Source organism: Malus domestica, chromosome 06, assembly GCF_042453785.1.
Source record: "Malus domestica chromosome 06, GDT2T_hap1".
Taxonomy (NCBI): domain Eukaryota; kingdom Viridiplantae; phylum Streptophyta; class Magnoliopsida; order Rosales; family Rosaceae; genus Malus; species Malus domestica.
In genome coordinates, this window is record NC_091666.1 from 32,578,496 (window position 1) to 32,603,716 (window position 25,221).

At 36.6% G+C, this 25,221-nt stretch overlaps 3 protein-coding genes and 1 pseudogene across 5 annotated transcripts; 2 read left to right on the plus strand and 2 right to left on the minus strand.

Annotated features, from left to right (window-relative positions):
* Positions 1-2,423: 2,423 nt before the first annotated feature.
* Positions 2,424-2,954, minus strand: LOC139196940 (uncharacterized). Its single transcript, XM_070823303.1, has 2 exons — positions 2,719-2,954; positions 2,424-2,565 (listed from the first exon to the last, which is right to left on the minus strand). Exons 1-2 carry the CDS (start codon positions 2,952-2,954, stop codon positions 2,424-2,426), a joined length of 378 nt encoding a protein of 125 aa, XP_070679404.1.
* Positions 2,955-6,046: 3,092 nt separating this feature from the next.
* Positions 6,047-9,330, plus strand: LOC103437906 (cytochrome P450 78A5-like). The gene is made up of 2 exons (XM_070824187.1): positions 6,047-7,114; positions 8,577-9,330. The coding sequence occupies exons 1-2, from the start codon at positions 6,128-6,130 to the stop codon at positions 9,189-9,191; spliced, it is 1,602 nt and encodes a 533-aa protein (XP_070680288.1). The 5' UTR covers positions 6,047-6,127; the 3' UTR covers positions 9,192-9,330.
* A 6,086-nt stretch (positions 9,331-15,416) lies between these two features.
* Positions 15,417-17,189, plus strand: LOC103437905 (small ribosomal subunit protein mL104 (rPPR9)-like; annotated as a pseudogene).
* A 218-nt stretch (positions 17,190-17,407) lies between these two features.
* On the minus strand, positions 17,408-22,057 carry LOC103437904 (cleavage stimulation factor subunit 50). 3 transcript variants are annotated; one of them, XM_008376429.4, is made up of 14 exons: positions 21,873-22,057; positions 21,125-21,208; positions 20,900-21,024; positions 20,649-20,721; positions 20,441-20,524; positions 20,272-20,358; positions 19,885-19,955; positions 19,607-19,658; positions 19,468-19,525; positions 18,962-19,062; positions 18,701-18,852; positions 18,274-18,382; positions 17,958-18,014; positions 17,408-17,849 (listed from the first exon to the last, which is right to left on the minus strand). In XM_008376429.4, the coding sequence occupies exons 1-14, from the start codon at positions 21,972-21,974 to the stop codon at positions 17,694-17,696; spliced, it is 1,311 nt and encodes a 436-aa protein (XP_008374651.1). In that variant the 5' UTR covers positions 21,975-22,057; the 3' UTR covers positions 17,408-17,693. The 3 variants fall into 3 exon arrangements, with proteins under 3 accessions (XP_008374651.1, XP_008374652.1, XP_008374653.1); XM_008376430.4 differs by having other exon boundaries at positions 20,900-21,014; positions 21,873-21,990; XM_008376431.4 differs by lacking the exon at positions 21,873-22,057 and having other exon boundaries at positions 20,900-21,034.
* Positions 22,058-25,221: the final 3,164 nt, after the last annotated feature.

Here is a 25,221-nt window from a genome sequence, read left to right on the forward strand (position 1 = left end):
TCTTTAGGGACATGTGTCTCATTAAGGACATTTTCTTCTTTTGGAAGTTCAGAATCATGAATTGTAGATTTGGCATTCGTTCTCTTCCTGAATGATTTCATTTGGATTCAGTTATGCCCTTGTCTTTCTCTTTCGAGGGGCTGAATCTTTTGAACTTGGTGGTCTACCACGCTTCAGGCGTACACCAGATGAATCATTCGCTGCCACTTTATTTTGTCCAACAGGGACATCAATTCTTGCAGGTGCATTTGCAGCTAGTATATGTGATTTTGTCACTTTCATAACATCATTAAATGCATGCTTTGAAGATGAATGATCCTTTTTACTTCATTTTCACATTGAATGCTTCGAGGATCAAAATGAGACAATGTGGGAATAGCCTATGTCAGCTTTTTCCGTTCTTCTAGAACGGTATTTTCTCCCTCTGATGACCGAAAGACTGTCTCGTCAAAGTGACAGTCAGCAAAACGAGCTGTAAACATATCACCTGTCAAGGGTTCCAAATATCTAATGATAGAGTGAATCAAAACCCACATAAATTCCCAGTTTATGCTGAGGTCCCATTTTAGTGCGTTGCGGGGGTGCAATAGGCACATAAACAGCACAACCAAAAACTTTTATATGAGAAATGTTTGGCTGATGTCCAAACACGAGTTGTATTGAGGAGTATTGGTGGTTAGCTATAGGTTTCAATCGAACCAATGATGCAGCATGTAGGATGGCATGTCCTCATGTAGAAACTAGCAATGAGGTTTTCATAAGCAGGGTGCGAGCTATTAACTGAAGTCGCTTGATCAATGCTTTTGCCAAACCATTTTAAGCATGGACATGAGGAACATGGTGTTCAACATCAATGCCTAATGTCATGCAATAATCATCAAAAGTTTGAGACGTAAATTCACCAGCGTTATCAAGTCGGATTGACTTAATAGGGTAATTTGGGAACTGTGCTCGTAACTTAGTTATCTGAGCAAGAAGTCTCGTAAAAACTACATTTCGAGTAGACAAGAGACAAACATGTGACCATCTGGTAGATGCATCAACCAAAATCATAAAATATCAAAATGGTCCACATGATGGTTGAATAGGTCCACAAATATCCCCTTGAATTCTTTGCAGAAATGATGGGGATTCAGCATCAACCTTTAGTTGTGATGGTCTAATTACCAACTTCCCTTGAGAACAAGCCTTGCAAGGGTTATCATTTGAGATAGAAATGTGTCTACTCAATAATGGATGTCCATTAGAGTTGGTAATGATTCTACGCATCATGGTAGATCCTGGGTGACCCAGACGGTCATGCCAAAGCATGTAAACTTTTGAATCAATAAACTTCTAGTTCATGACAGTATGTGATTCAAATGTCTTTATGTATGTATAATACAATCCACTCGACAAACCATGCAACTTCTCCAATATACGTTTCTGGGTATCATTGGAGGTAATGCATAGATACTCCACATTTTCTGCACTTTTCGTTTCAATGTTATGTCTTTGAAACTCAACAAATTTCGAGTAGGTTGAGTTGCATACAATGCATTCTGTATGGACAATATTGTTCCATTTGGTAACATAATCTAGGCTTTCCCTGAGCCTTCAATTACATCTGATTTGCCTGATATTATTGTTACCCTTATTCTTGTAAGCATCAAGCTTAATTAACACTTTCGATCACGAAGTATTGTATGCGTAGTTGCGCAGCCTGCAAGACAAATGTTTCCACCATTTCTCATGTTTTAAGAATGACCATAGTTTTTATCCATGCTCTCTGAGTAAGGGAATCAGAGTTAGAAGCAAGTTATAACAAGAAATTTACATGCCATTTTTATTGAATCTGAAATGCTAGTTTTGAACTACAAGTTCAGCATAATAAAAGTACATCAAACATAAACGATTAAGTTAGACCGGTATACTTCATTCCCCATTTCCATAATGAAGTCTGAAACATCTAAGTGAGTTATGTTCAACTGTCCTGATAAATCGCACACTTGATCAGGTATATCCATTGGTTTAGCCTGGTCAAGAAAATTAGTCTCGACACCCTTCTCCTTGAGGGAGGCTTGATATAGATCCACCAGATGTTTTGGGGTACGACAAGTACGCGCCCAATGCCCATTACCACCACACCTATGGCATGCTTCTTCAGAGTTCCTAGGAGCATTGTTTATGTGAGCTTTGCCTTTGTGGCGATTCATATGTTTGAAGCTTAAGCCTGAATTATGCCTCAGAACTTGGTTGTGAAACTGACCACCATGGTTCTTGCCTTTCCTGTTTCACCGACCTCGTTTGTGGCCACATCCTCGTTTATGATTATCAACACCAGAGGATGTGGCGTTCACTTCGAGGGAAGCAACATTCACTTCTGAGAATGGTGCAGATCCAGTAGGTCGTGAATGATGGTTTTTCATCAGGAGCTCATTGTTCTATTCAGCTACCAGGAGCACAGATATCAGCTGGTTGTATTTAGTGAAGCCTCGTGCTCTATACTGCTGCTGCAGGAGCACGTTAGAGGCATGAAATGTGCTAAAAATCTTTTCTAGCAAATTTTCCTCAGTAATAGTATCCCTACAGAGTTTCATCTGAGAGGTAATTCTGAACAACGCAGAATTGTACTCTGCCACTGACTTGGAATCCTGGATCCTTAGGTGAGTCCACTCATAGCAAGCTCTTGGAAGAATCACCATTGTCTGGTGATTGTATATGCTTCTCAAGGCCTACCAGAGAGCTAACAGATCTTCAATTGTTAAGTACTCGATCTTTAGTCCCTCATCAAGATGGCGACGAATAAAGATCATGGTCTTCACCCACTCTTGAGAGGATGAGCTAGTTTCTTCCTTAATGGTATCTCCAAGATTCCCTGCTTCCAGATGGATCTTGGTATCCAGTACCCAGGTAAGGTAATTCTTCCCGATAATGTCTAGGGCAGCATAATCAAGTTTCGCCAAGTTCGCCATTTTCTTTTCTGAAAGAAAATGAGATGTGTAAGAACTTGCAATAATATGTATTCCTGGAGGAATATACTGTTAGAATTTCTGGTTCTTACAAATTTTTCATTTTGATCTTCAGGCCAAAATGATAAGCACTCAAAACTTCTGGCTCGAGATTTTCAGGATGAATGAGGAGGGCAATTGTACCGCACTATTCTCATTGAAATAATATAACATAGAATGGGTGATTATTCCGCACCACTCAAGTAGTAGGAAAATTTAAATACGCAGAGCAGAGTGGGCGATTATACCGCACCACCTAAAATTGCAATGAAATTAAACTGCAGGTAAATTAAATATGTAGGTAGGGTGGGCGATTATACCGCTCCATCTAAAATTGTAGTAAAATTAGATCTGCAGTTCAAAATAGGCGATGATACCACACCATCTTGGATCGCAGTAAGATTAAATTTGCAGTTCAAGATGGGCACCGCACCATCTTGGATTGCAATAAAATCAACATAAATAAATACTGGGTTAGTAATCAATATCTATACCAAACAAGAAATCAAAGATGTATGTAACCATTAGGTTGAGAACTAGAAGCAGGCATGGAGCAAACAGTTCGTCGCGAGGGTATATCGTGCAGTTGAGGTAGATGAAGAAGATGAACAGTAAAAACCTTAGAGGAAACATTTTTTCTTTCGGCGAAGATAAATGATTTCTTTCGGTGAAGAGAAATGAGGAATAGTTATATTTTAGAAACTCGTGCTGATAACATGTTATAAATATTTAAAAGTTAGATAGATAACCTTTTAGTGAATGTAGCGAAGCAAGTGTAAAATGTCACACTGAAACTATAGCACAAGAGGATAACAAATAAAGGACGGAGGAATAGATTATATTATTGATCTTTCTTTCTTTCCTTCTGTATGTTTTGATTGCAGTCGAGTACTCTATTTATAGAGCAACTCGCACTATTACAATTTGAAATTTCCATCCCATGACTTTGAAAATAGGATCATGTTGTTTCCAAAATCTACATTCATCTGCCAAGGTTTTCATTCATCTGCCAAGGATTTCAATATTACTGTGGGCAATCATTACCCACTAGCATTTTCAACAATATATATATATATATATAATTTACAAAGTAGTAGGTAGTCTCTAGTAAAATACTGTTTTGCGCCACAAAACAGTTGGCTGCAAGTGATAATAAAATAACACATGTTTTTCCATGCTAAGCAAGAAATGTTGAACATTAACGTGTGAGGTAAAGAAGTGCCTTCTTCAAGTTACACAAATGAGTCTTCAAGTTATACATATGAGAATCAATAATATGATATTTAAAAGAAAAAAATCCTTCGATACTACATAATATTTAATAGAGGTATTCATCAATTTATCCCTTGAACTCATAAGGATTTGCCAATTTTCTCCTTCAACTCTCATAATTAGTCAATTTGCACCATACTGTTAATTTGTTTAATTTTCCATCTATTCTTATGTTAAGTAGGTATCCGCATGACTGCCTTTAAGGGGTAAAAAAGTCATTTTCCCTACACCTTCTATCTTCTTCCTTTTCTTCGAACTTTCTCTTGTTCTTCTTTTTCTCCAAGCCAAGCCCGTGATTGCTGCCAACGCCTCCCTCTTCCGCTGTTTGCAGCCCAGTCCATTTGATATGCTGCTTTTGCAATTTGCAGCTGCCCACACCTCGTCGTTGCCGCCTCCCTTGGCCTCGTCTACCTCTGTTAAGGTGTAAAGAAACCTACTTAACGGAAAATGATAGTATGGTGCAAATTGACTTTTTTTGCCCTTCAAAAGCAGTCATGCGGATACCTACTTAACGGAAGAATAGATGGAAAATTTTAAAAAATTAACAGTATGGTGCAAATTGACTAATTATGAGAGTTGAGGGGGGAAGTTGGCCAATCCTTACAAGTTTAGGGGGTAAATTGATGAATACCTTTATTTAATAATAAGGAAAAATATATTGTCACTAGCTTATGAAATGCAATGTAATTCTTCACTTTATTTTTGAATATTTTTGCTCACCACCTCAGGTAATAGTGATACTCACCCCCTTATTTAGTACTGTTATAAGTTTAAATTTTGAAAAATGTGTAGAAAAAACATACAATTTTTAAAATTTAAACACATCTAATAGTAATAAATAAGATAATAAGTATCACCATTATTTAAAAGTAATGAGCAAAATGCACTCGTCTCATCTCATATCCTCCAACTGTAGCCTTTCCACGGTTATAGAAGGCATCACAAATTGATTATGACATACAGACCTCATCATATGCCAAATGGGCTCCATCATGTCGTCAACTAGCTTAATTATTCCTACGTACACAATATTCCCCAAATCCCTACATTTAATGTCATAAAGTAAATTAAGGAGGGTGTATTCAATTAGGAGTTTTAAAGATTTTAATTCTTTTTATAAATTCAGGGTATTCAATCAAGATTTTAAGTGATTCTTTAAAAATTTAGGCGTATTCATCCAGGATTTTAAAAGAATTTATAACATTCCACTTGTATTTAATTAGAAATTAGTTTTTAAAGATTTTAAAAAGTTGGTGAATTAGTTGGAGAATTAAAGAGAATTAGAAAGATTTTGTAGCGTATTTAAAGCATTTTCAATTTTCCTCTCTTCCCCTAAGAATTTGAGGAAATTCACTCAAAATTTTGCATGAAATATCTAGAAATTAATTAAACTTCATCAAAATCTATTAATTTATAAATTTATTTAAATCCCTCATAATTCAAATTAGAAAAATTTCATAGTGTATCAAAAGCATTCTCAAATCTCACAACTTCCGTGAGAATTTGAGAAAATTCACTCAAAATTTTGTATAAAATATCTAGAAATTAATTAAACTACATCAAAATCTATGAATTTATAAATTCATTTAAATCTCTCGTAATCTCAATTGAATACCAGCAAAGAAATATGAAAAAGCATACAACTATAGAAGAATGATAATTTTTTTTTTCAAAAGAAACCACAGTAAAAGCAAATGTTTACCGCGATTACAAATCGAAGAGACACCTTCACTCTCTATATAAACTCAGTCTCATTTCACTTCTCCCACCTCTACCATCCCTCTCAGCTTTTAATTTCCCACCACTTGGGTTTCTTGTTTCCTAAGCTTTGCCTTTTCATTTTCTCGTTCATTTTCCGAGTAACCATGGAATCCAACCCTCTCTTGATTCCACCAACTGGGTTATCATCATTTTTGAGCTTGGAGTTGTTCATCTGTCTCTTCCTCTTCGTCTTTGTTTTTGGATTTTGGCTCTCACCCGGTGGATTGGCTTGGGCATTGTCCAAATTTAAAGGTCAAATCCATTCGAAAACCACCATTCCCGGTCCGTCCGGCCTTCCTCTTCTAGGGTTGGTCTTGTCCTTCACTGGCTCTCTCACTCACAGAGTTCTAGCCAAGCTTGCTGAGACCTCAAAGGCCAAACCTCTAATGGCGTTCTCAGTAGGGTTTACTCGCTTTGTCATCTCCAGTCACCCTGATACAGCGAAAGAGCTCTTGAACAGCACCGCCTTCGCTGACCGACCCATCAAAGAGTCGGCTTACGAGCTTTTGTTCCACAAAGCAATGGGGTTTGCCCCTTTTGGTGAGTATTGGAGGAACTTGAGGAGAATCTCCTCCACCCATTTGTTCCACCCGCAGCGAATTGCTAGTTTTGGGTTGTTTCGCGAGAGTATCGGGCGAAAAATGGTGGGGGAGATGAAGAGTTTTATGAAGAGGAGCGATGAGGTGGAGGTTAGGAAAGTGTTGCATTTTGGGTCTTTGAACAGTGTGATGATGAGTGTGTTTGGGAGGAGCTATGAGTTTGGTGGAGAATTAGGGTGTGGAAATGGTGAGGGTTTAGAGCTTGAGGGGTTGGTTAGTGAGGGGTATGAGTTGCTTGGGATTTTCAATTGGAGTGATCACTTTCCTTTTTTGGGGTTTTTGGACTTGCAAGGTGTGAGGAGGAGGTGTAAAAAATTGGTGGCAAAGGTGAATGCTTTTGTTGGGAAAATCATAGAGGAGCATAGGGTGAAGAGGGATGAAAATTATGGAGTTTTGAGTGCTGATCATGAAAGTGGTGATTTTGTTGACGTGCTTCTTGATCTGGAGAAGGAGAACAAACTCAGTGACTCTGATATGATTGCAGTTCTGTGGGTAAGTTAATTTGATTTTTTTGAAAAGAAAAACCCAAACGGTTTATTAGTTATTTGTAACGTTTGCTCATTAATTAGGTTTTCTGGTTTCAACAATTACTCTGTTTCATAGATACTAATCTACAAAGTTTAGAATCCATACGGTAGAAATAATTTTATGGAATTCTTTATATAAGGCTTTATGTTGTTGCCACTCCAAAAACGTTATTCTTCTCTCTTTACAATACCAATTTTTTTTTTATTAATTTGGAGTGCAGAATGACAATAACGACTTCATTTCTTTTTGGTCAAATTTTTTTCGTGATCCTTGTGGTGATACCTTACTTTTAAATAGACCACTGTGATGAAAAAGCTACTAATTGTAATCCTGTGGTGAAATTTGTTATCAATCATAGTCCAAATTAGATTTTTCCTCATTATTCTGTCATTTGTAGGGGCAAAATTGTTATTTTCGTTTTTATTGATTCCATCAACCAATCATAAAGAGCCATATGGACATAAAAAAAAAAATTTTTAACTTTTAGAGCTACAATAAAAGAATAAATAAACAATAAAATTACAAGGTTTATATTATCAGACTTTCTCATTTCAAGAGAGCCAAGAGTCCAAATTCAAGATTTAAAAAATCACAAAGTACCTCGCCGCGTTTAGGTTAGAATATAAGTTATTATGCAAACATTGAATTTAGTTTCATTTTAAGAAGAACAGTGGTGGACGGGATGACTAGGGTTATGTGAGAGAGAGGGGGGAAGGGGGTGGGTGGTCGTTGTGGCTGTGGCTGACAAGGGTAGGGAATGGGGAGGGATTTTTTTTTTTTTTTCCTTCTATTTTTGTTGATTATAAAAAGTGGAATTACCCAAAAGAAAGGAAAAAATAATGGAATGACATTTTTACCCCTGCATGTGGATGAGATTTTGATAGAAATATCAATTTGGACTATGATTGATAATGAACTTCACCATTGGGTTAAGATTAACACTTTTTTTACCATAGGGGTCGATTTAAAAATAATGTCTCACCGCAAGGATCAAGAAAAAAATTTAGCCTTTCTTTTTTGTAAGAGAATAACTTTATTCATTTATTGTTTTCTAAATTCCTTAGTTTGAGCTTTTATTCTTGACCTTTTATGTTTCTATTTATTTATATTCTTGTTCAAGATTGAAAATATTTAATTTTATCTTTTGTGTATCCAATCATAAAACTCTCATGTTCCATCAATTCATTTATTCAAGGGAACTTTAACGAAAAACTCCCTGTACTGTTCACTTTAACGAAAAACCACATTTTTACACTAAAAAGTCAATCCTGGTACTATTCACCCTACCCTTTATTTTGTCCTTATCGTTAAAACTCAAAGTTTTCAAGTCATTTTCATTAGTTTTCTTTTATTTATTCAATCCATTTAAAAGCACATAATTAGCATGATTAATCATATAACAAACGTTTTTCTTTCATGAATTCAGGAAATGATCTTCAGAGGTACTGATACAGTGGCAATACTCCTAGAGTGGATTCTAGCAAGAATGGTTCTCCACCCAGATATCCAAGCCAAGGCCCAATCGGAGATCGACGCCGTTGTAGGCACTCCGGCACGATCTGTATCCAATTTCGACCTCCCCAAGCTTCCTTACCTCCATGCCATAGTCAAAGAAACCCTAAGAATGCATCCACCAGGACCCCTCTTGTCCTGGGCCAGACTTGCCATCCATGACACTCACATAGGCCACCACTTCATCCCGGCCGGCACCACTGCCATGGTCAACATGTTTGCAATCACACACGATGAGGAAATCTGGTCAAACCCTAATGAGTTCAAACCAGAAAGATTGGTTAGTGAAGATGTTCTAATCATGGGGTCTGATTTAAGGCTGGCTCCCTTTGGGTCTGGAAGAAGGGTTTGTCCTGGAAAAGCCATGGGATTGGCTACTGTTGAGCTTTGGCTTGCTCAGTTGCTTCAGAGCTTCAAGTGGGTCCCTTGTGATGATCAGTCAGGTGTGGATTTGTCTGAGACCTTGAAGCTTTCTTTGGAAATGAAGAACTCTCTTGTCTGCAAAGCTGTTCCAAGGGTTGTGATTTGATGATCAATTTCTATTTACTTTTGTTAAATAAATACGTTGGTCAGCCGTGTGGTCAATATAAGATAAGTTGATCGCTAGCTGCACCCGAGTGAATTTATCACATGAGTAAAGAAATGATAATGGAGCGTTCATTATTTAATCCAGAGGACCTAATCATATATAGTATATTTTAGAAGAGAAAGGCTAAGGAAATTCTCTTAAAGTGGGATTCTTTATAGACTTTTTGACACTTCACATGTCAACATTATAAAATTGAGTGCAAAAAACATGAAACGGCGGAGATAGTCCATAGAAAATCCCGTTTTTATGAGTCTCCTTAGTATTTCTCCTCATTTTGGAGTGGTGGCTGCATTTTCTTGATCAATGTTTCTCGTGATTGTCAAACATAAGTTGATCTTGTTATTTGCTTTTGAGTCTAACTGATTTGAGGGCCCTTCAAATTTATCCAGCATAACGTCTTCGAAGTATATACAATTTTTTAGCGTTATAATAATAAACCTGTGGTTTCATCTAAAGAAAATATTTTAGGCGCATTTGATTGATCCCCCAATACCATGCATTGTGCTCCAAAGAAACTTTTGTTAGGAATCACATATTGGATATGCTTATTGTGTCATCAGGTTCACCTCAACTGTGATTGTGTATGTGTAGCATTGGCCTTCCCTTTCCCTCTTCTCTTTATTCTTTGCAAGCTTCCTGTGCACATTTCTTTATGATCGATACCGATATTGCAAGCCTTAAGGGCTAGTTAGCTGTGTTAAAAAACAATAAAATTAAGGAATTGCTTTTAAATGATTGAGGAATAAGAACCTAGCTAAACCAAACAACGATGTGGCTCAACTCCCACCCTTGTTTGTGAGGTCCAAATCCTTCCTAAAGAATATATTTCGGTGAAAGATGTGCCTGTGAAAGGCCTTGCTCCTTTTTTCCAGCTATAAAGAAAGAAAGATGCAAACAGATTTGAATATCCAATTAAGCTAACGTTATTTTTTTTCTTTTTTTCTCCTCATCATTGCATGCAAGTAGATTGCTTTTTTGGCCTTCTTCCATGAACTGATTCTCAGTCACTCACACCCCCATATCCCGACCTATATATATATTCCTTTCCTCCTAGTCCCTATTAATCTCAACTCTCACGATCAATAGTAGAACAATAACGCAAAATATAGCAGCAAGCTTAATCAAGTTGGCAAAAGTAGTGTATTCTTTAATCTTCATCTAAGATAGGATCCCTAATCATTTTCTGTGTTTGTATATATGTGTGTGTCTATATATTGTATGCAAAATGCTGATTTTATGGATAGTGAACACTGTCAGCAAATGGCATATACATCCGTGCAAAGGATCCACACAATGCACACGATAATGACATGAGAAAATGAAAGAAAAAGAATATAGGATGATGAAATGAATATCACTATCTATTGCACATAATGTATTGGTTCTCATAGTTCAGATAATTATATGCCTCCAGCCACATGTTTATATCTTTTTTATGTCCCAAAAAAAAACTGTAGAGGAACCCCTTGAGATTCCAAAACTCCTGTTATCATACAACGTCTAAATTATAAAATCAAATACAAAGACCAGACTTAATGGCCTCGTTTGATACAGATAATTGATTAGAGAATGACTATTCACTATATTGAAGACATTTTAAATGAAGAGATTGATAAAAAAAAATTCTTATTTTGTTCTAGTTGAAAGTAACTCATGAAGAAAAGATATCTTTACTAATCCCCATAAAAATGGTCAAGGGTGGGACCATGAGGGACCAGAATGGTCCCGGGCCTACCCTGGCATTATTTTCGCAGAGAAAAACTAGATTTATCCCAACCAGAGAGAGAGGAGGTAGGCGAAAGATCTTGTCCTTCTAGAGTTTAATTTTTTTTCACATGGTGTTGGTGGTTGTTGACAAGCTTGAATTCTACTTCCATCCATATGCGATTTTCATGTTCTCGTTAGCCCTTTCTATTAGGTTGTTTTCTTCCCAATTTTACACAGCTCCTAACTGGTCAGAACGTACTGATGAAAATGAGTTGAATTGTACAATCAACACCATCATCACCTAGCAAACATCAAAACCGAACCAAAATCTAAAGTAGCAAAGTAGTGGCTGAGATGATGACCAGACGATGGCTGAGAAATGAATTCGTGAGCGTGTTGCAACGTTGTTGCAGTGCTGGCGTTGTTGACATTGTTGCAACGTTTTTTTTTTATTTTTAACATTTTTTAGAGGTCCCTCCTAATTCGAAATTTTGGATTCGCCACTGAAAATGATAAGATTAAAAAGGACAACTAGTGTTCATGAGTAACCTTCAACTTGGACAAAATAAGAAATTTGTAAAACCTCTCTATCAAACAAGGCTAATGTGTTCTAAATTAGCTAAAGCGTTACAGATGTATTAGCTTTAAAAAAAAATATGTCTGAATTTGTTGCAGTTTTGGAAGTGTTGTGACAACTTCATGATATCCAAATACAAATTAAGTGAGGAGTTGTGAAAGGTTGCTCTCTTGGGTTCGAGTTGTGGAAACAATCACTTTACAAAGTAAGAGTAAGGCTATGTACGATAAACGTTTCCCCTCTCCCTCCTCCTCTCGCAAAGTGAAAAACTTTGTTTGCTTGGGGTCACCCTTTTAACAATCTAGCCACATGTATGTTTGTGGTTTCATGTCAATAAAATCACAAAACTTTTCCGCATGTGATCACGCATGGATCTATACCAGAAAATATTGGATGCCAAAAGTTTGAAAAAGAATTATGTGAGTCACTACTTGGCATCTATAGCAAAGCTAGCTAGTATCCCAAGCCTAAATTTGTGGGTTGCAAAGCGAATTTAGGTTATTGTTGATGCCAAAAATACTCGTAAAAGGAATCGTTCTTTAATTTATCCACCAATAAACGTCAGGTTTTGAATCCCAGTTTTTCCATCTTCTTCTCTAAGCCTTCCATATTTCTGCATCTGAATATTACAAGACTGAATATTGCTACTGCCTTTGCTTGCATATAGTTCATAACCATTTTGTCTTATTTTTTTCCCCATGACCTCTAATTCTATATAAAGCTTTCTAACTAGATTGTTAATTTGTTCTTGGATTAGTCAAGCGTAACTACACATCAGGGTTTGATCGTGAGATACTACAACTCATGCCTACTCTCCACTCGCAAAAATGAACCTAGCCCCCAATTTTGTTCCTTAATTACCATGGAAACATCAAGATATTGAGGGAATATCTAAAAATACTGTTTTGTTTCCTTACCAATATGCGTGGAAATTGAAACGACAGAGTTATATGTGCAAAGTCCAATTTTTCTTCAATAGTTCGGGACTACTGAGTAGATTGGGAATGAACGGTTAAGATAGATTATAAAAAATCGAACGTTGAAAATTGTTTAAAGAGACAGGCTATTAGTAGGCTGGATTACCAAAGACAAACCTGTGCAAGTCATAAAAATCAATGGCATGCACCTACAGAACTCATCTAACAGAGTTTAAAACGGATCATAATAGCATTCACCATTACAACAAGCATGGAACAGATCAACCCCACACTTATCTTCATGTTTTTCCATGAGGAGAAGAGGTCATCATGATTTTGGCTAACCAAGTTTTCAATAAAGAATGAGTAAGTACAATTCAGGCTGCCTACTCCGTCGACTGTAAAACCCTAGCTAAGTCCGAAAGCCCTAAAGAAGCGCATCTGGGCGAATCATCGTCCACCACCCTAACCCCAAACCCCTACTAAACTAAATTATTTTTTTACCATTAATTATATCGTATCATGCATTGTGGCAAGATATTCTATAAAACCACAGTTGCTTTACATAATTTCATGCGTATTAATCAAGTGGCTGGGATCATGATCAAGGATCAACTAATTGTTGTTTATTTATAAATATTATGTGGGTACAGGGTTCATTATATGCTCTTGTTGGATGCTTTTCCAACATATGTTCTAACAAACAAATTTATTTTGAATACCATATGAACTGTTTTTTTATTTGTCATATGAATTAAAATTTAAAGCGATTTATCTTTTTTCAAAATAACTCATCATCAAGGCACATGACTTGTGTTCAAGGTTATTTTGGACACTTCAACATCTCATTCCCTTTATAATAAGTTGCCTTCGACAAAAATAATTCTATGGTTTCTCAAAATATACAAAAAGGAGGTTGATTTGGTATACAAGGATCTAAGTGTTTTGCCATTCAAAAAAGGAGAATGATCTGCACTCATTTCTCTATGTTTCGAAGTGAAGATGACTTAAAAATGTAAAGTCACTGGGTATCCTATGGTAAAGTTTTTTTTTTTTTTTCCAACAAAATCCAATGGTAAAGTTAGATGATATTCTTTATGTTCATATGACAAATTAAAAATAATGTATAAGTTCTTATGACATTTCAAAAGATTTCCCTTTTAACAACCAACATGTTAAATTAAACAAAAAATTGAGAAAAAGCAAATTGTGCTAGCTCCTTCCTCATCCCATTTGCATGGACCACTTTGCTCAACTCTGCATATAATTGTACATATGCACATATAATTAGTGAAGTCAATCGGCCGGACAATTGATCGATCAATAGGGACTTTCCTTGTGATCCCAGATAGGAAGAAAAACCAGACCCCGCTGTAGGGTACATGAATTTTTTGAAATCCAAGTTGTACTGCTGCGTCAATGGTTTCACACATGTATTAACGGAAATAAGTAGTTTAGTTTATCTTAACAATTATATGTAGGTCCTAAGAAAGTTTAGATGTTTAATTTGTTTATTCTTTCTTAGAGTTAAATAGGATCCGCAAAGACATGTCCTTCTACATGCTTCTATAATTATGCATTCCCTTCTTCATCATCTCTATCATTATGTGATTTACAATGATGACAATCACAATAGTTAATGATGATTACGCCGAGAGAGTGACCATCTCATCTTAGTGGTTTTTTTACAAATGGTATCGTTAATGGCTTAAATTGTTAGTTGTTAGGGAGGAAGATAGGGATCAAACCCACACCAGAGTGCATAGTGGCAGATCTAGGGTTCGAACCTTGGGAGCTCCCAGTGTTAAAAGTCCAAGTTTTTTAGATAGAAACAGAGTGCAATTTATTCACCGAGACATTTCGTTGAAGACTTGTGGGCTTGTTGTCGTTAGCTAAACTAAGTTTTGCACATGTCAAAAGATATTGACATATGCTAAAACAATCTAATGAGTGCTATTAAAAGAATTTGTTGAATGTTGTCGACGCAACCTGCGAGAGATATCTCACCAGACACTTGGTGTGCACAAAAAGGAAACGTACTAAATATTCGAATGGTCCTCAAAAGACCTTCAAATGTATATCTCACTCTGGATAGTCCTGGAGCCACTTTGATCCCAATATGCATCTATCTCAATGTAAAAAGAATATATATATACACACACATGCAATTTCTCACCTTTTTGACTCGAGAAAAAAAATTGTCTATATGACTAGTACTAATATACTTCTCAACTGGCATGTAATTAAGGGGAGTGCGCTAGCTTATGGCCCAAGAGGCAACTTTTGACAAATCTAACATATAATAGTGTGCATAACATGGTTTGTAGAAAGTTTGACTGCTTATGTATTATTGACTGCCAAAAGATATTAGGCCTCTGCAACGTCAGTTGTTTAAACTACTAAGTTTTTGGTTGAGGCGCATGATCATTTAGTTTAGTACCACTCAATTGCTATTTTGTTGTACGAAGTTCTGAGTTCAAATTTCATATTAAAAATTACTTCGATGCTTGTTATAATTTGCCTTAGTCTTTCCTAGCTAGTTTAGATAGTCATGCAGGGTGCCAGGTTCTAAATCACATCCGTGATCCATATTCACTTTTCATCGTTTTAGTACCAATACGAGAAGATCAAAACGGTTGTTTTAGTACCATATGCATTCTTATCGTTTTAGTTTTCAATTTCTTTTTTTAAACTGAAAATCTCGTTTGATAATTACTTTCAGCTTTTATTTTTCAAAAAATTAAAAACTAAAAATTAAAATGGGCAAAGTTACTTTATTGAGTTTTCAAGTTTTGGTTTCAGTTTATATTGGGCTTGAAGCCCAACAAAATTAACATCAAAAGACCAATTTTAGGTGAAAAATAAGAAGTCATCCTGAGCCCACATTAGGAGCAGCCCATTTGATAGAAAACTCAACCAAACGCTGCGTTTTGGTAGAGCTAAGGACCAATAAAAAACCCTGCTCCCACAGTGAGCCCCTCTCTCTCTCTCTCTCTCTCTCTCTCAAAATGCGGCCTTTACAGTCTCTGCAACTCCGGCGGCTTCTCCTCCGCTATCTCTCCAGCACCTTTTCATCGCCGTCGTCTTCCCAAACACTCCAAACCCACGTCCCGGTTCTCTCCCAAAACCCCAACCATTTCCGCCATTCCCAACCCGCCATAACCACCGCAACAAGCTCCCACTTTCTCTGTCTACCACATTTCTCTCTCTCTAAACCCTTCTCGTCCTCCGCCCCACCGACCCAAGATGCAGATCAATCCGAATTGGCTCAGTCTCTCTCCTCCGAGCTCCTCCAGGACCCCAGCTCCGACCCCCTCTCCGTAACCCAACGCCTACAGTTGAGCTTCTCTCACATCACTCCAACCCCTTCCCTGGTCCTCTCCGTACGGCCGTACGGTTCTTGGGTTTAACCAGTGGCTGATCTCGAACCCTAATTTCGAGCACTCCGACGAGACCCTCTCGTATTTTGTGGATTACTTTGGCAGGAGGAAGGATTTCAAGGCGACCCACGATGTGATTGTGAGTTCAGGTGGAGTTGCTGGGGCGAAAACTTTTGATTCCGCCATTGATAGGCTGGTGAGAGCAGGGAGGCCTGCTCAGGCTGTTTCTTTCTTTGAGAAGATGGAGAAGGATTATGGGCTGAAGCGCGACAAAGATTCGCTGAAACTGGTTATCGAAAAGCTCTGCGAAAACGGGTTTGCAAGCAATGCTGAGAAAATGGTGAAGGGTTTGGCCAATGAGTTTTTTCCTGATGTGTATATGTGTGATTTGCTGATCCAGGGTTGGTGTGTTGATGGGAAGCTTGAGGAAGCGAGGAGATTGGCTGGGGAGATGTACAGAGGACGGTTTGAGATTGGTACTACCGCTTACAATGCGATTCTCGATTGTGTTTCGAAGCTTTGTAGGAAGAAGGACCCGTTTCGCCTTCATTCGGAGGTGGAGGAAATCTTGGTGGATATGGACACTCATGGGGTTCCAAGAAATGCGGAGACTTTCAATGTTATGATTAGTAATTTGTGTAAAATTAGGAGGACAGAGGATGCTCTGAACCTGTTTGAGAGAATGGGTGAGTGGGGGTGTTACCCGAATGAGACTACGTTTCTTGTGTTGATCAGGAGCTTGTATCAGGCAGCAAGGATTGGGGAGGGAGACGAAATGATTGATAAGATGAAGTCTGCCGGGTTCGGTGAAGCTCTTAATAAGGAGTATTATGGATTCTTGAAGATTTTGTGTGGCATTGAGAGGATCGATCACGCATTGCGTGTTTTCAAGAAGATGAAGGACGATAAATTTGAGCCCGGAATCAAGACTTATGAGCTGTTGATGGGGAAACTGTATGCTCACAGCCGTGTCGATAGAGCCACTGCCCTGTTCAATGAGGCTCAAAAGAGAGGGGTGCCTTTGACACAGAAGGCGTATCCAGTGGACCCCGTATTTCTTGAAGACGAAGAAGGAGCTAAAGGGTGCGAAGAAGGAGAAGAAGCGGGAAACGTTCCCTGAGAAGATGGCAAGGAAGAAGAGACGGTTGAAGCAAATTCGATTGAGTTTCGTAAAGGAGCCGAAGAAAATGCAGCGTCGAGCCTACTGATGAGACGTCATTAGAAGTCGGAGTTGTCAAATTATCAAAGCTTCTGTTTTTCCTAGTTTGATCATTTGTTTTCGTCAAATCCGGTTGCCTTTTGAATTGTTGTTTTGATCTTATAGTTGGTGAAATATGAAATAAACCAGTTGATGCGACGAGCTTTCGAATATGGTCATTTGCATACATGATGTTCTTGTTTATGCGAAATTTTGGGTTCAATAGGTGAACCACAGCACCTGAACGACCATATATGCAGATGGATGACATGATTCACTGGCTGCTGGACCAAAAAATTTCAGCTGGTTTAGCCATCATCTGGCATAGGAAATTGCAAGTGCTGATTCACATTGTCACATTCCAACCGGGGTGCATATGGTGCTCAAATGTCCCTTTGTTCACTAATTGACCTCGTTTCAGATCCGACATCTGTGCAAGTGTTTGCATAGACGTCGGGCCTGAAACTAGCTTGTAACCAACTAATCAACATTCCAAATCATTTAAGTTTATACATCGTAGCGGATCTGAATACGAATAATCATACTTGTTAAAAGACTTTGACAATGAAGGGTTTGCGAGATTAAAAGTGGAGTAACATCCCAAGTCAGATCATCAATCTACATTTCTTCACAGCAAGAAAGCCGCCAGCCGATTTCTATGCTTTACATACTTTCCTTCCAGAACCGGATTGATCTGTCAGTCCCACAGGTAACAAATGCGGCCTCCGTTGGTGAGTGTGCAAGCCAACGGAAAGCACCAATATGATTGGAAGGCCACTTCGCTACTTTGTCCGCTGTCATAGCATCCCAGATAACAATCTGCAACCACGCCATATTTATAAGTTGAAACATTTTCTTTTTGGTTCTCTTATCAATTGAAACCAAACAGCACAATATCTCGTCTAAATACAGTAGGAGTGAACAAACCTCATTGGCCGGTTCATCGATGGACAGTACAAATTCTTCAGTATCATTAAAAACAGCCTGCACAGAAGAGTATAAAAGCATCTGATATTAATACGTGAACAGTTTATCACCAAACTTTGATATTTTCTTATTTGGATTACTTTGATCTGGGAGGATAATGGCGAGGAAGGATATTTAGAGTGGTGGACGTATGACTCAGATGGGGCTGAGTGGAGAAGAATTCTTCTTGAGGATTTTACGTAGTTGACAAGAGGAATTATGTAGTCACTTTCTTTGGCATAAGAAAAACCAACAAAAGAAAGCCTTTCTGGCATACCTGACACCGCAATTTAGTATGTGTAGCTCCTAGATATTGCTTAACCAGTTTCCCAGTGCCAACGTCCCAAAGCTTCACGGTAGAATCCTTTCCAGAAGAGAGAACAAACCTAGAAAACCAGCATTTGAGTCATACCACAAAGAAAACAGGAAGGTTGCAAAGTCAAAGATATAGAAAGAATTGAGGGATGAATCAATCTTACAATGATATTTTAACACATCTAAAGCCAGACATTCGACAGGGCGATATATAAGCAAAATATTCCTTATCCATGTTAACCAACATTTGTGAAACAACTTAGATGCAGAAACATCATTTCACATAACCAAGTCAACCATCCATACACGTACTTTCACAAATTTCCACTTACGGGCGCACTTTCATACACATCATGTTTCAGGGCTTAGCCCTATTCTATGATCCATACCTTTGATCCTTGGTAAAGTTTGCACTGGTTGCCTCTGCCATCACATGTGCTGGTATGGAGCGTACACACTTGGCAGTTGCACCATCCCATAAACGAAGAACACCATCTTTAGAAGCTGTAACATACATGCCACCTGTAGCTGTATACCTGACCTGATGCACAAGTATGTGGATTTGATTGCCCTCATTGAATTATATTTATCTGTGAAGAATTTATAGCAGAACTTGAAGCATGAATAAAGAGATGGAGTCAACCATATACCTGATTTATTGCTCCGTTATCATTGATTTCTGGGGCATTTGCTGATAGGTAACACTGGAAGGTATTGATATCATACAAGTGTGGAATTGGATGATCAGTACCTGTGATTTTATTGAGATAAACATTATTAGGAGCCAATTCACTGTATGGTAGGATTGTAGCCCACTATTGGCACTAATTGCAGGCCAATCTTAGTGTAAACTAAAACTTTCGGGCATTGCATAAGAGCTTTAGAAATTTCTCCGTCATCAACTTCAGCATACATCAGCTTTACAACATTTTTTTATGAGAAAACGAAAAAGTATGATATATTAACTAAAATATTTGATGAAGCCACAGGTAAGTTGTAGCAAGAGTAAAGAATTTAATTCACTTTGAATACGAACCAAAACACATGTACACATTATAGAAAACACCAACTCATAGACTGCATGGAACATTAAATTGGCTAAAGCAACTACGCTACTCCAAGAAAATAGAAAAAACAAAAAAGGGCATAATATTACCAGCTAAAACAAAATCTCCAGAAGGATGAAAAGACACTGAACGCACGTTGTGTGTATCCTGTGTCATTAAAAGGACAATTTATTAAAGGAGTGCCATTTTATACTATGCCTCAATCTATAATGAGATGGCAAGCAAAACCTGGATAACTCGGAATGCTCTCTTTGCTGTCATCTTGGAAAAATCAAAGAACCTGAAAGCAGTAATAAAATTGACATAAGGGTTCAAAGAGAACACCTGTTTCGTTTTACAATTAATGCTGGTAATGTTCAAGGGCTTTGGAGAAGAGGAAACAGCAACATGACTAAAAACGGAAGAAGGGGGACAAGTAGATATGTTGGCTTACAAGTTAAAAGAACTTATCAATAAATAAACAATGGAAATTCAAATATTATCTAAGAAAGTAAAAGAATCCATACTTTATGGTCTGATCTTTTGACCCAGATATAAGAACAGTGTTCTGAGGATGGAAATCCAAGTCATTTATAGGCTGCAAATAAATCCGAATAACATTAGACATAAGAGGATATCCCAAAGACTTTGTTGTCTATTTCATGGATGAAAGTTATACACATACAAAAGTTGAAAGCTGAGGGGGATTATAGGTAATTTTGAAGCTATAAATCCCATATTATTAGCTTACTTCAAACATTTTCTTTGTCTAATGTTCCTACAAAGTCACTGCTTAGTAAATATAAGAGGATTCTATACGACTTGTTTAATTTAACAATGTCAGGTTTACAGGATAAATTTTTCATAAGCAAAGCAAATTTATCAGTCGGAATTAGGGACAAATGTCGACTTACTTGTAAGTGATCATAGAATGTGCGTATGATGGATCTCACAGGACCATCTCTAGCCTCTGGAAGCATCATTTGCTTAATTTTTGAAACCTGAAACAGAATACAACTGCCTGAGAATTAGATAGGGCTGCATTTATGAAAAAAACAAACCTATGGCTAAAAGAATGAGCACCTCAAAAAGCTTTATTGACGTGTCAGAACTTCCAGTAGCAACAAACTTCCCGTCAGGACTAAACCTTGCACATCTGGCAATATTCTAGAAAGCTTATAGCATCAGAACAAGTAAGGCACCCAGTGGAAAGTGAGTTTTATCATGCTAACTTAGTGAATTAATGAAAAAAAAAATGTTATACAATATCTGTTTCCCTAATTATGCATACCTTGTGCTCTGAAAGATGGCGTGTCTCATGCTTTGGAAAACTCTTCGACAAGCCTTTTGTTTCCTGCACAGCACTGTTCGCACAAAAGATGTGCACAATCATGTTATTAAGGTTCATTATACAAACTTTTGTACATATTATTCCTCCGTAAGTTTGGAAGTTTTTTTTATTAACCCATCGCAATTTGCAAATCAAAAAGCATTAAGCAGTAATCAAATGACTGAGAAACCTATTCCAAAACAAATAACTACCCAAAATCAACAGCAACAGTGCGAGGTGCTGGGAGTCCACCATATCCAGAAGCTACTGATGTGCCCAAATCATATGCAGATGAAGAAATCCCTCTCGACATCTCATCTTTCTCCACTGCAAGTCCCTGTAATCACCTTAGAACCAAAACTTTCTTTCCGAGTTTAAATAATGAAACATACACTGAAAATAGAGGGAAAAATAAGCCTTGTAATGCAAATACAAACCTTGGCAACCAGGTCAAGAAGCCTATTACGTGGGGCTTCGACATTCAATGATGTCATTGTTGCGGAAGCAACGGCACTTGCTGCCTGAAAATGAAAAAGATCACCAAAAATTCACAATCAACCATAACATTTGAATCAAACTGCTTCCCCACCTTGGATTGTAAAAAGCGATAGGTCACCGCAGAAAAATTGGTACAAGGCAGATTAAGCATCAAATAGTAGTGATGTATTTGGTAACACGGAATCAAATCAATCTCCAATCAACTAAATTCGCTACAATTCTTTCTTCTATTCGAATTTCAAACCTAAAACCAGAATATTCGAAGTCTCATTACATCTTAATCCTCATCTACCATAACTAACATCTACCATTTTCTCCCAAAAACCCAGGAAAAACTGAACTCATGAAGTTCCCAACTGAGTCAAGTTTACAAATTTGAATTCCAGAGTTCCAGATTTTCCTATATTTTCCCGGAAACCAATCAATCTGCGAGCCAAAAAATTCACTTCCAGATTGAGATTAAAGCATGTTCTTCATACCCAAGTGAGATTTGCTACTCATTTCTTCCCAAAACCAAAAAAATTGAAACTTTAGGTTGAATATTCAATTTCTTTAGTTTTCCTACACTTCAGCAACCAAAAAACACACATGAACATACAAGTATATATATGTATATACACACACATACATATACATATATATTTATACAAGTGTATTTATGTAATGAAGAAGAAGTGGTTTGCTTGCCTGATAAAGATTGCTGTCGCGAAGATGAGCGACGATGAGGGAATTGAGCTGCCTGTGGAGCTTGGCATCTTGCAGAATTTGCTCCAAGCTGCTCTTCTCCATTTTTTTGGCTCTCCTAAAACCCTTTCGTCCCCAAAGTTTGTGCCTTTATTTTCACCAAAATAAACGACGTGTCGTACAACCATAATTTTCATTTTCATTTGGGTTCTTTATATAAAGTTGTTTGAATGTGCTTTTAAAATGATTGAAAGTGTTTTTAGAAAAAATATTTTTGGGTTTCAAAAGCACTTTAAGTGCTTTCTACAAGAAGCACCAGTTATGTGATTGTCCCATGAAGCAGTTTAAGTGTTTTTCCAGGATTTACTAATATTTTTACTAAGTATTGTTTTAAAAAATATTTTCACTAAAAGCGTTTTCAATCATTTTAAAAGCACATCCAAACAAGCTATATATTAGCAGTAGTCCACGCTAATTTAATCTAAATTACAGCTTCTAAAGAGAAATTTTTGAACTTGAAGGCAAAGTAAAAACATATTACTTTAACCAATTTTACTAAATTCATATTTTCAACCATGAAATCAATCTCGCACTACTCTCAATTTGTTGTTGATGATTGAATTATTATTATTATTATTATTATTATTTTGAACAAACGATATTATCTACATTAAGGAAATGGGGTGGGCTTAGTCTCACAATGGGCTAGCAATAATGTGGTTCAAACTCACATTTGGCAAGAATCAAACATAAGACCTCTCACTTACAAGTGAAGAGGAATCTACATCGTAGTCCTAAGTGGCGATTGGATTATTATTTAAATATTGATTATCATGTTTATTTTCTATTGGTGACACGTCACATTATTTGATAGGAACGCGGATCAGTACACTAAGTGTCATAATACAAGTAGTTGAAATATTTTTTTCAAATATCCAACAACTTGTATTATGACATTTAATGTATCTAGCCGTGTTCCTAGCACACTGAAAAATTTCTCCATAATTTATAAATTTGGTCTAAAAAAATTAGTCTACCTATCATTACTTATTCTATTGCTTATGGATTTGTTCCAGGATCCCCTTCAAACTTATTTTAGTCAAAAACACTAAGAGGACTTAAATCACCGATTCGATTATATTGCACATACTTTTCTTGTATCCGACATTTACAGTTGATAGGTAAAGATTTTTTCTTTATATTTGATTCTTGAAAAACCCTTGTTTTAGTCATTTGATTCTTGAAATAAGAAGAGAAAAATAACAGTTTTCAAAGAAATTACACGAAACAACTGAAAAAGGGTAATTAATAATAAAAGTAGGTAAATAATGAATAAGAATGGGTTAAATCGAGAATTCTCAAACATTCGACTGGAGAAAAACTAGTTTATTTAAAAAAAAATGAACAACTAGTGATTTTGCTACAATAGTCCACATTTTTAAAGAAAGACTCACAAATAGTAGACTAATTAACTAATCAAATAATTGTAGGCCTGGTTTAAAGACAAAAAAAACCAAACATTTGAATCACACACTAATTAAATATAGGAAATGGATGGCCCCACAACGTGGTGGAGTATGCAAGTGTGACTAAATAATTGCCAATAATGATTAAATACCAATTTATGTTGTAATCCGGTGGTTAGGAATGAGATCATCTCCGGATTCATTTTGTGGGGATCTAAAATATCAATTAATCGTGTTCGTTTATCGTATATTATACGGTTAAAAATTATTTTTAATTTTTAATTTAAAATTAAATATAAATAGTACCTAACAAAAACTGATTATACGATATATAATGAATAGACACGATTGATTAATATCTAAATCTTCACAAAAAAAATCCGGAGAGAATCCTTGTCCTGGTGGTTTGGGCAAATTAATAAAAAGATTTGGACAAAGTGCACAAGTAATTGAATTTGCTCCCAACCGACACTTAAGGATGCCCTGTGGGCCCCCATACCGTGCTGTCTGCCTTAACAATCGTTTTAAGTGAAGCTAATGTTTTTTATTTTGTTCCCAAAATGCCCCTCATCATACAAAAGAAGTAAAAAAGTAAATTGTAGCAATGATCCCTCAATTTTAATCAAATTAGAGCAATGGTCCATCAACTAAAAATTCATTACCATTGGTCCTTCAACTTATCAAAATGTGTAGCTATAATCATTTTCATCAATTTCGTCAAAATTTTATCAAAATAAGTTATGTTAGAATAATCATTTATATAATTAGGATCCCTTAACTCATCAAAGTGTGTAATTATAGTCATTTCTATCAACTACGTCAAAATTTTTGTCAAAACGAGTTATGTTGGAAAGACCATTACTACAATTGGGTTAAAGTTAATGGACCATTTTTTCAGTTGAATTAAAGTTGAGGGACCAATAGTAATGAATTTTTAGTTGAGAGACCATAGCTGCACATTTTGATAAGTTAAGGGACCAATGGTAATAGATTTTTAGTTGAAGGATCATTGCTCCAATTGAGTTAAAGTTAAGGAACCATAATTACAATTTATTCGAAATAAAACAATTAACCAAACGTGAATTGATAATTGCCTAAAAACACGTTTGGAAGTGTTTTTAAATTGACTGAAAGTACTTTGGTGAAATTGATTTTGGATTTCAGAGTGCTTTTTGGAAGAAGTATCAGATATGTGTTTTTTGCATAAAACACTTAAAGTGCATTTGCATTATCCACTTAAATTTTTTACTAATGATTGATTTAAAAAAAATCACTAAAAACACTTTAAGTCATTTTTAAAACACTTATAACGATACAATGTTTAACCTAATATGCCATTTTGTGTGGATAAACATATTGGGCATAATATATATATATATATATATTTCACAATAACATTTCATAATTTTCTCGCATAAACAGAAAGAAAAAGTTCATACAATGTGGTGTATTCTTATTTCTCTCGAGATAGTTTGTAACAGGTCTCTCTCCACACACATATAGATATAAAGTCATACAACTCTCACATATTTTATCATACAATCATGGCATATTCTTCTCTTCTTATTTATGACAATACTGTGAACACGGAAAATTCCTGAAACGAAAGAGACAAGAAACGACGTGCACAAACAAATATTTGTATTTGATGATTTTGGGTTACAATCTCTCTCTATTTCGATCCTCTGATTCGATCTCCGTAAGGTGTGTATTTGTGGATGTGCGATTGATCCAAAGGGCCGATGGGCTTGATCTAAGGATGAACGTTCTTCAAGGGCTGTGGACTTGATCTTGAAGGTGGATTTGAGCGGATCTTCAAAGGGGCTTTTGGGCTTGATCTTTGAAGAACAGTGATGAACGGATCTCCAAGGGGCTTTTGATCTTGA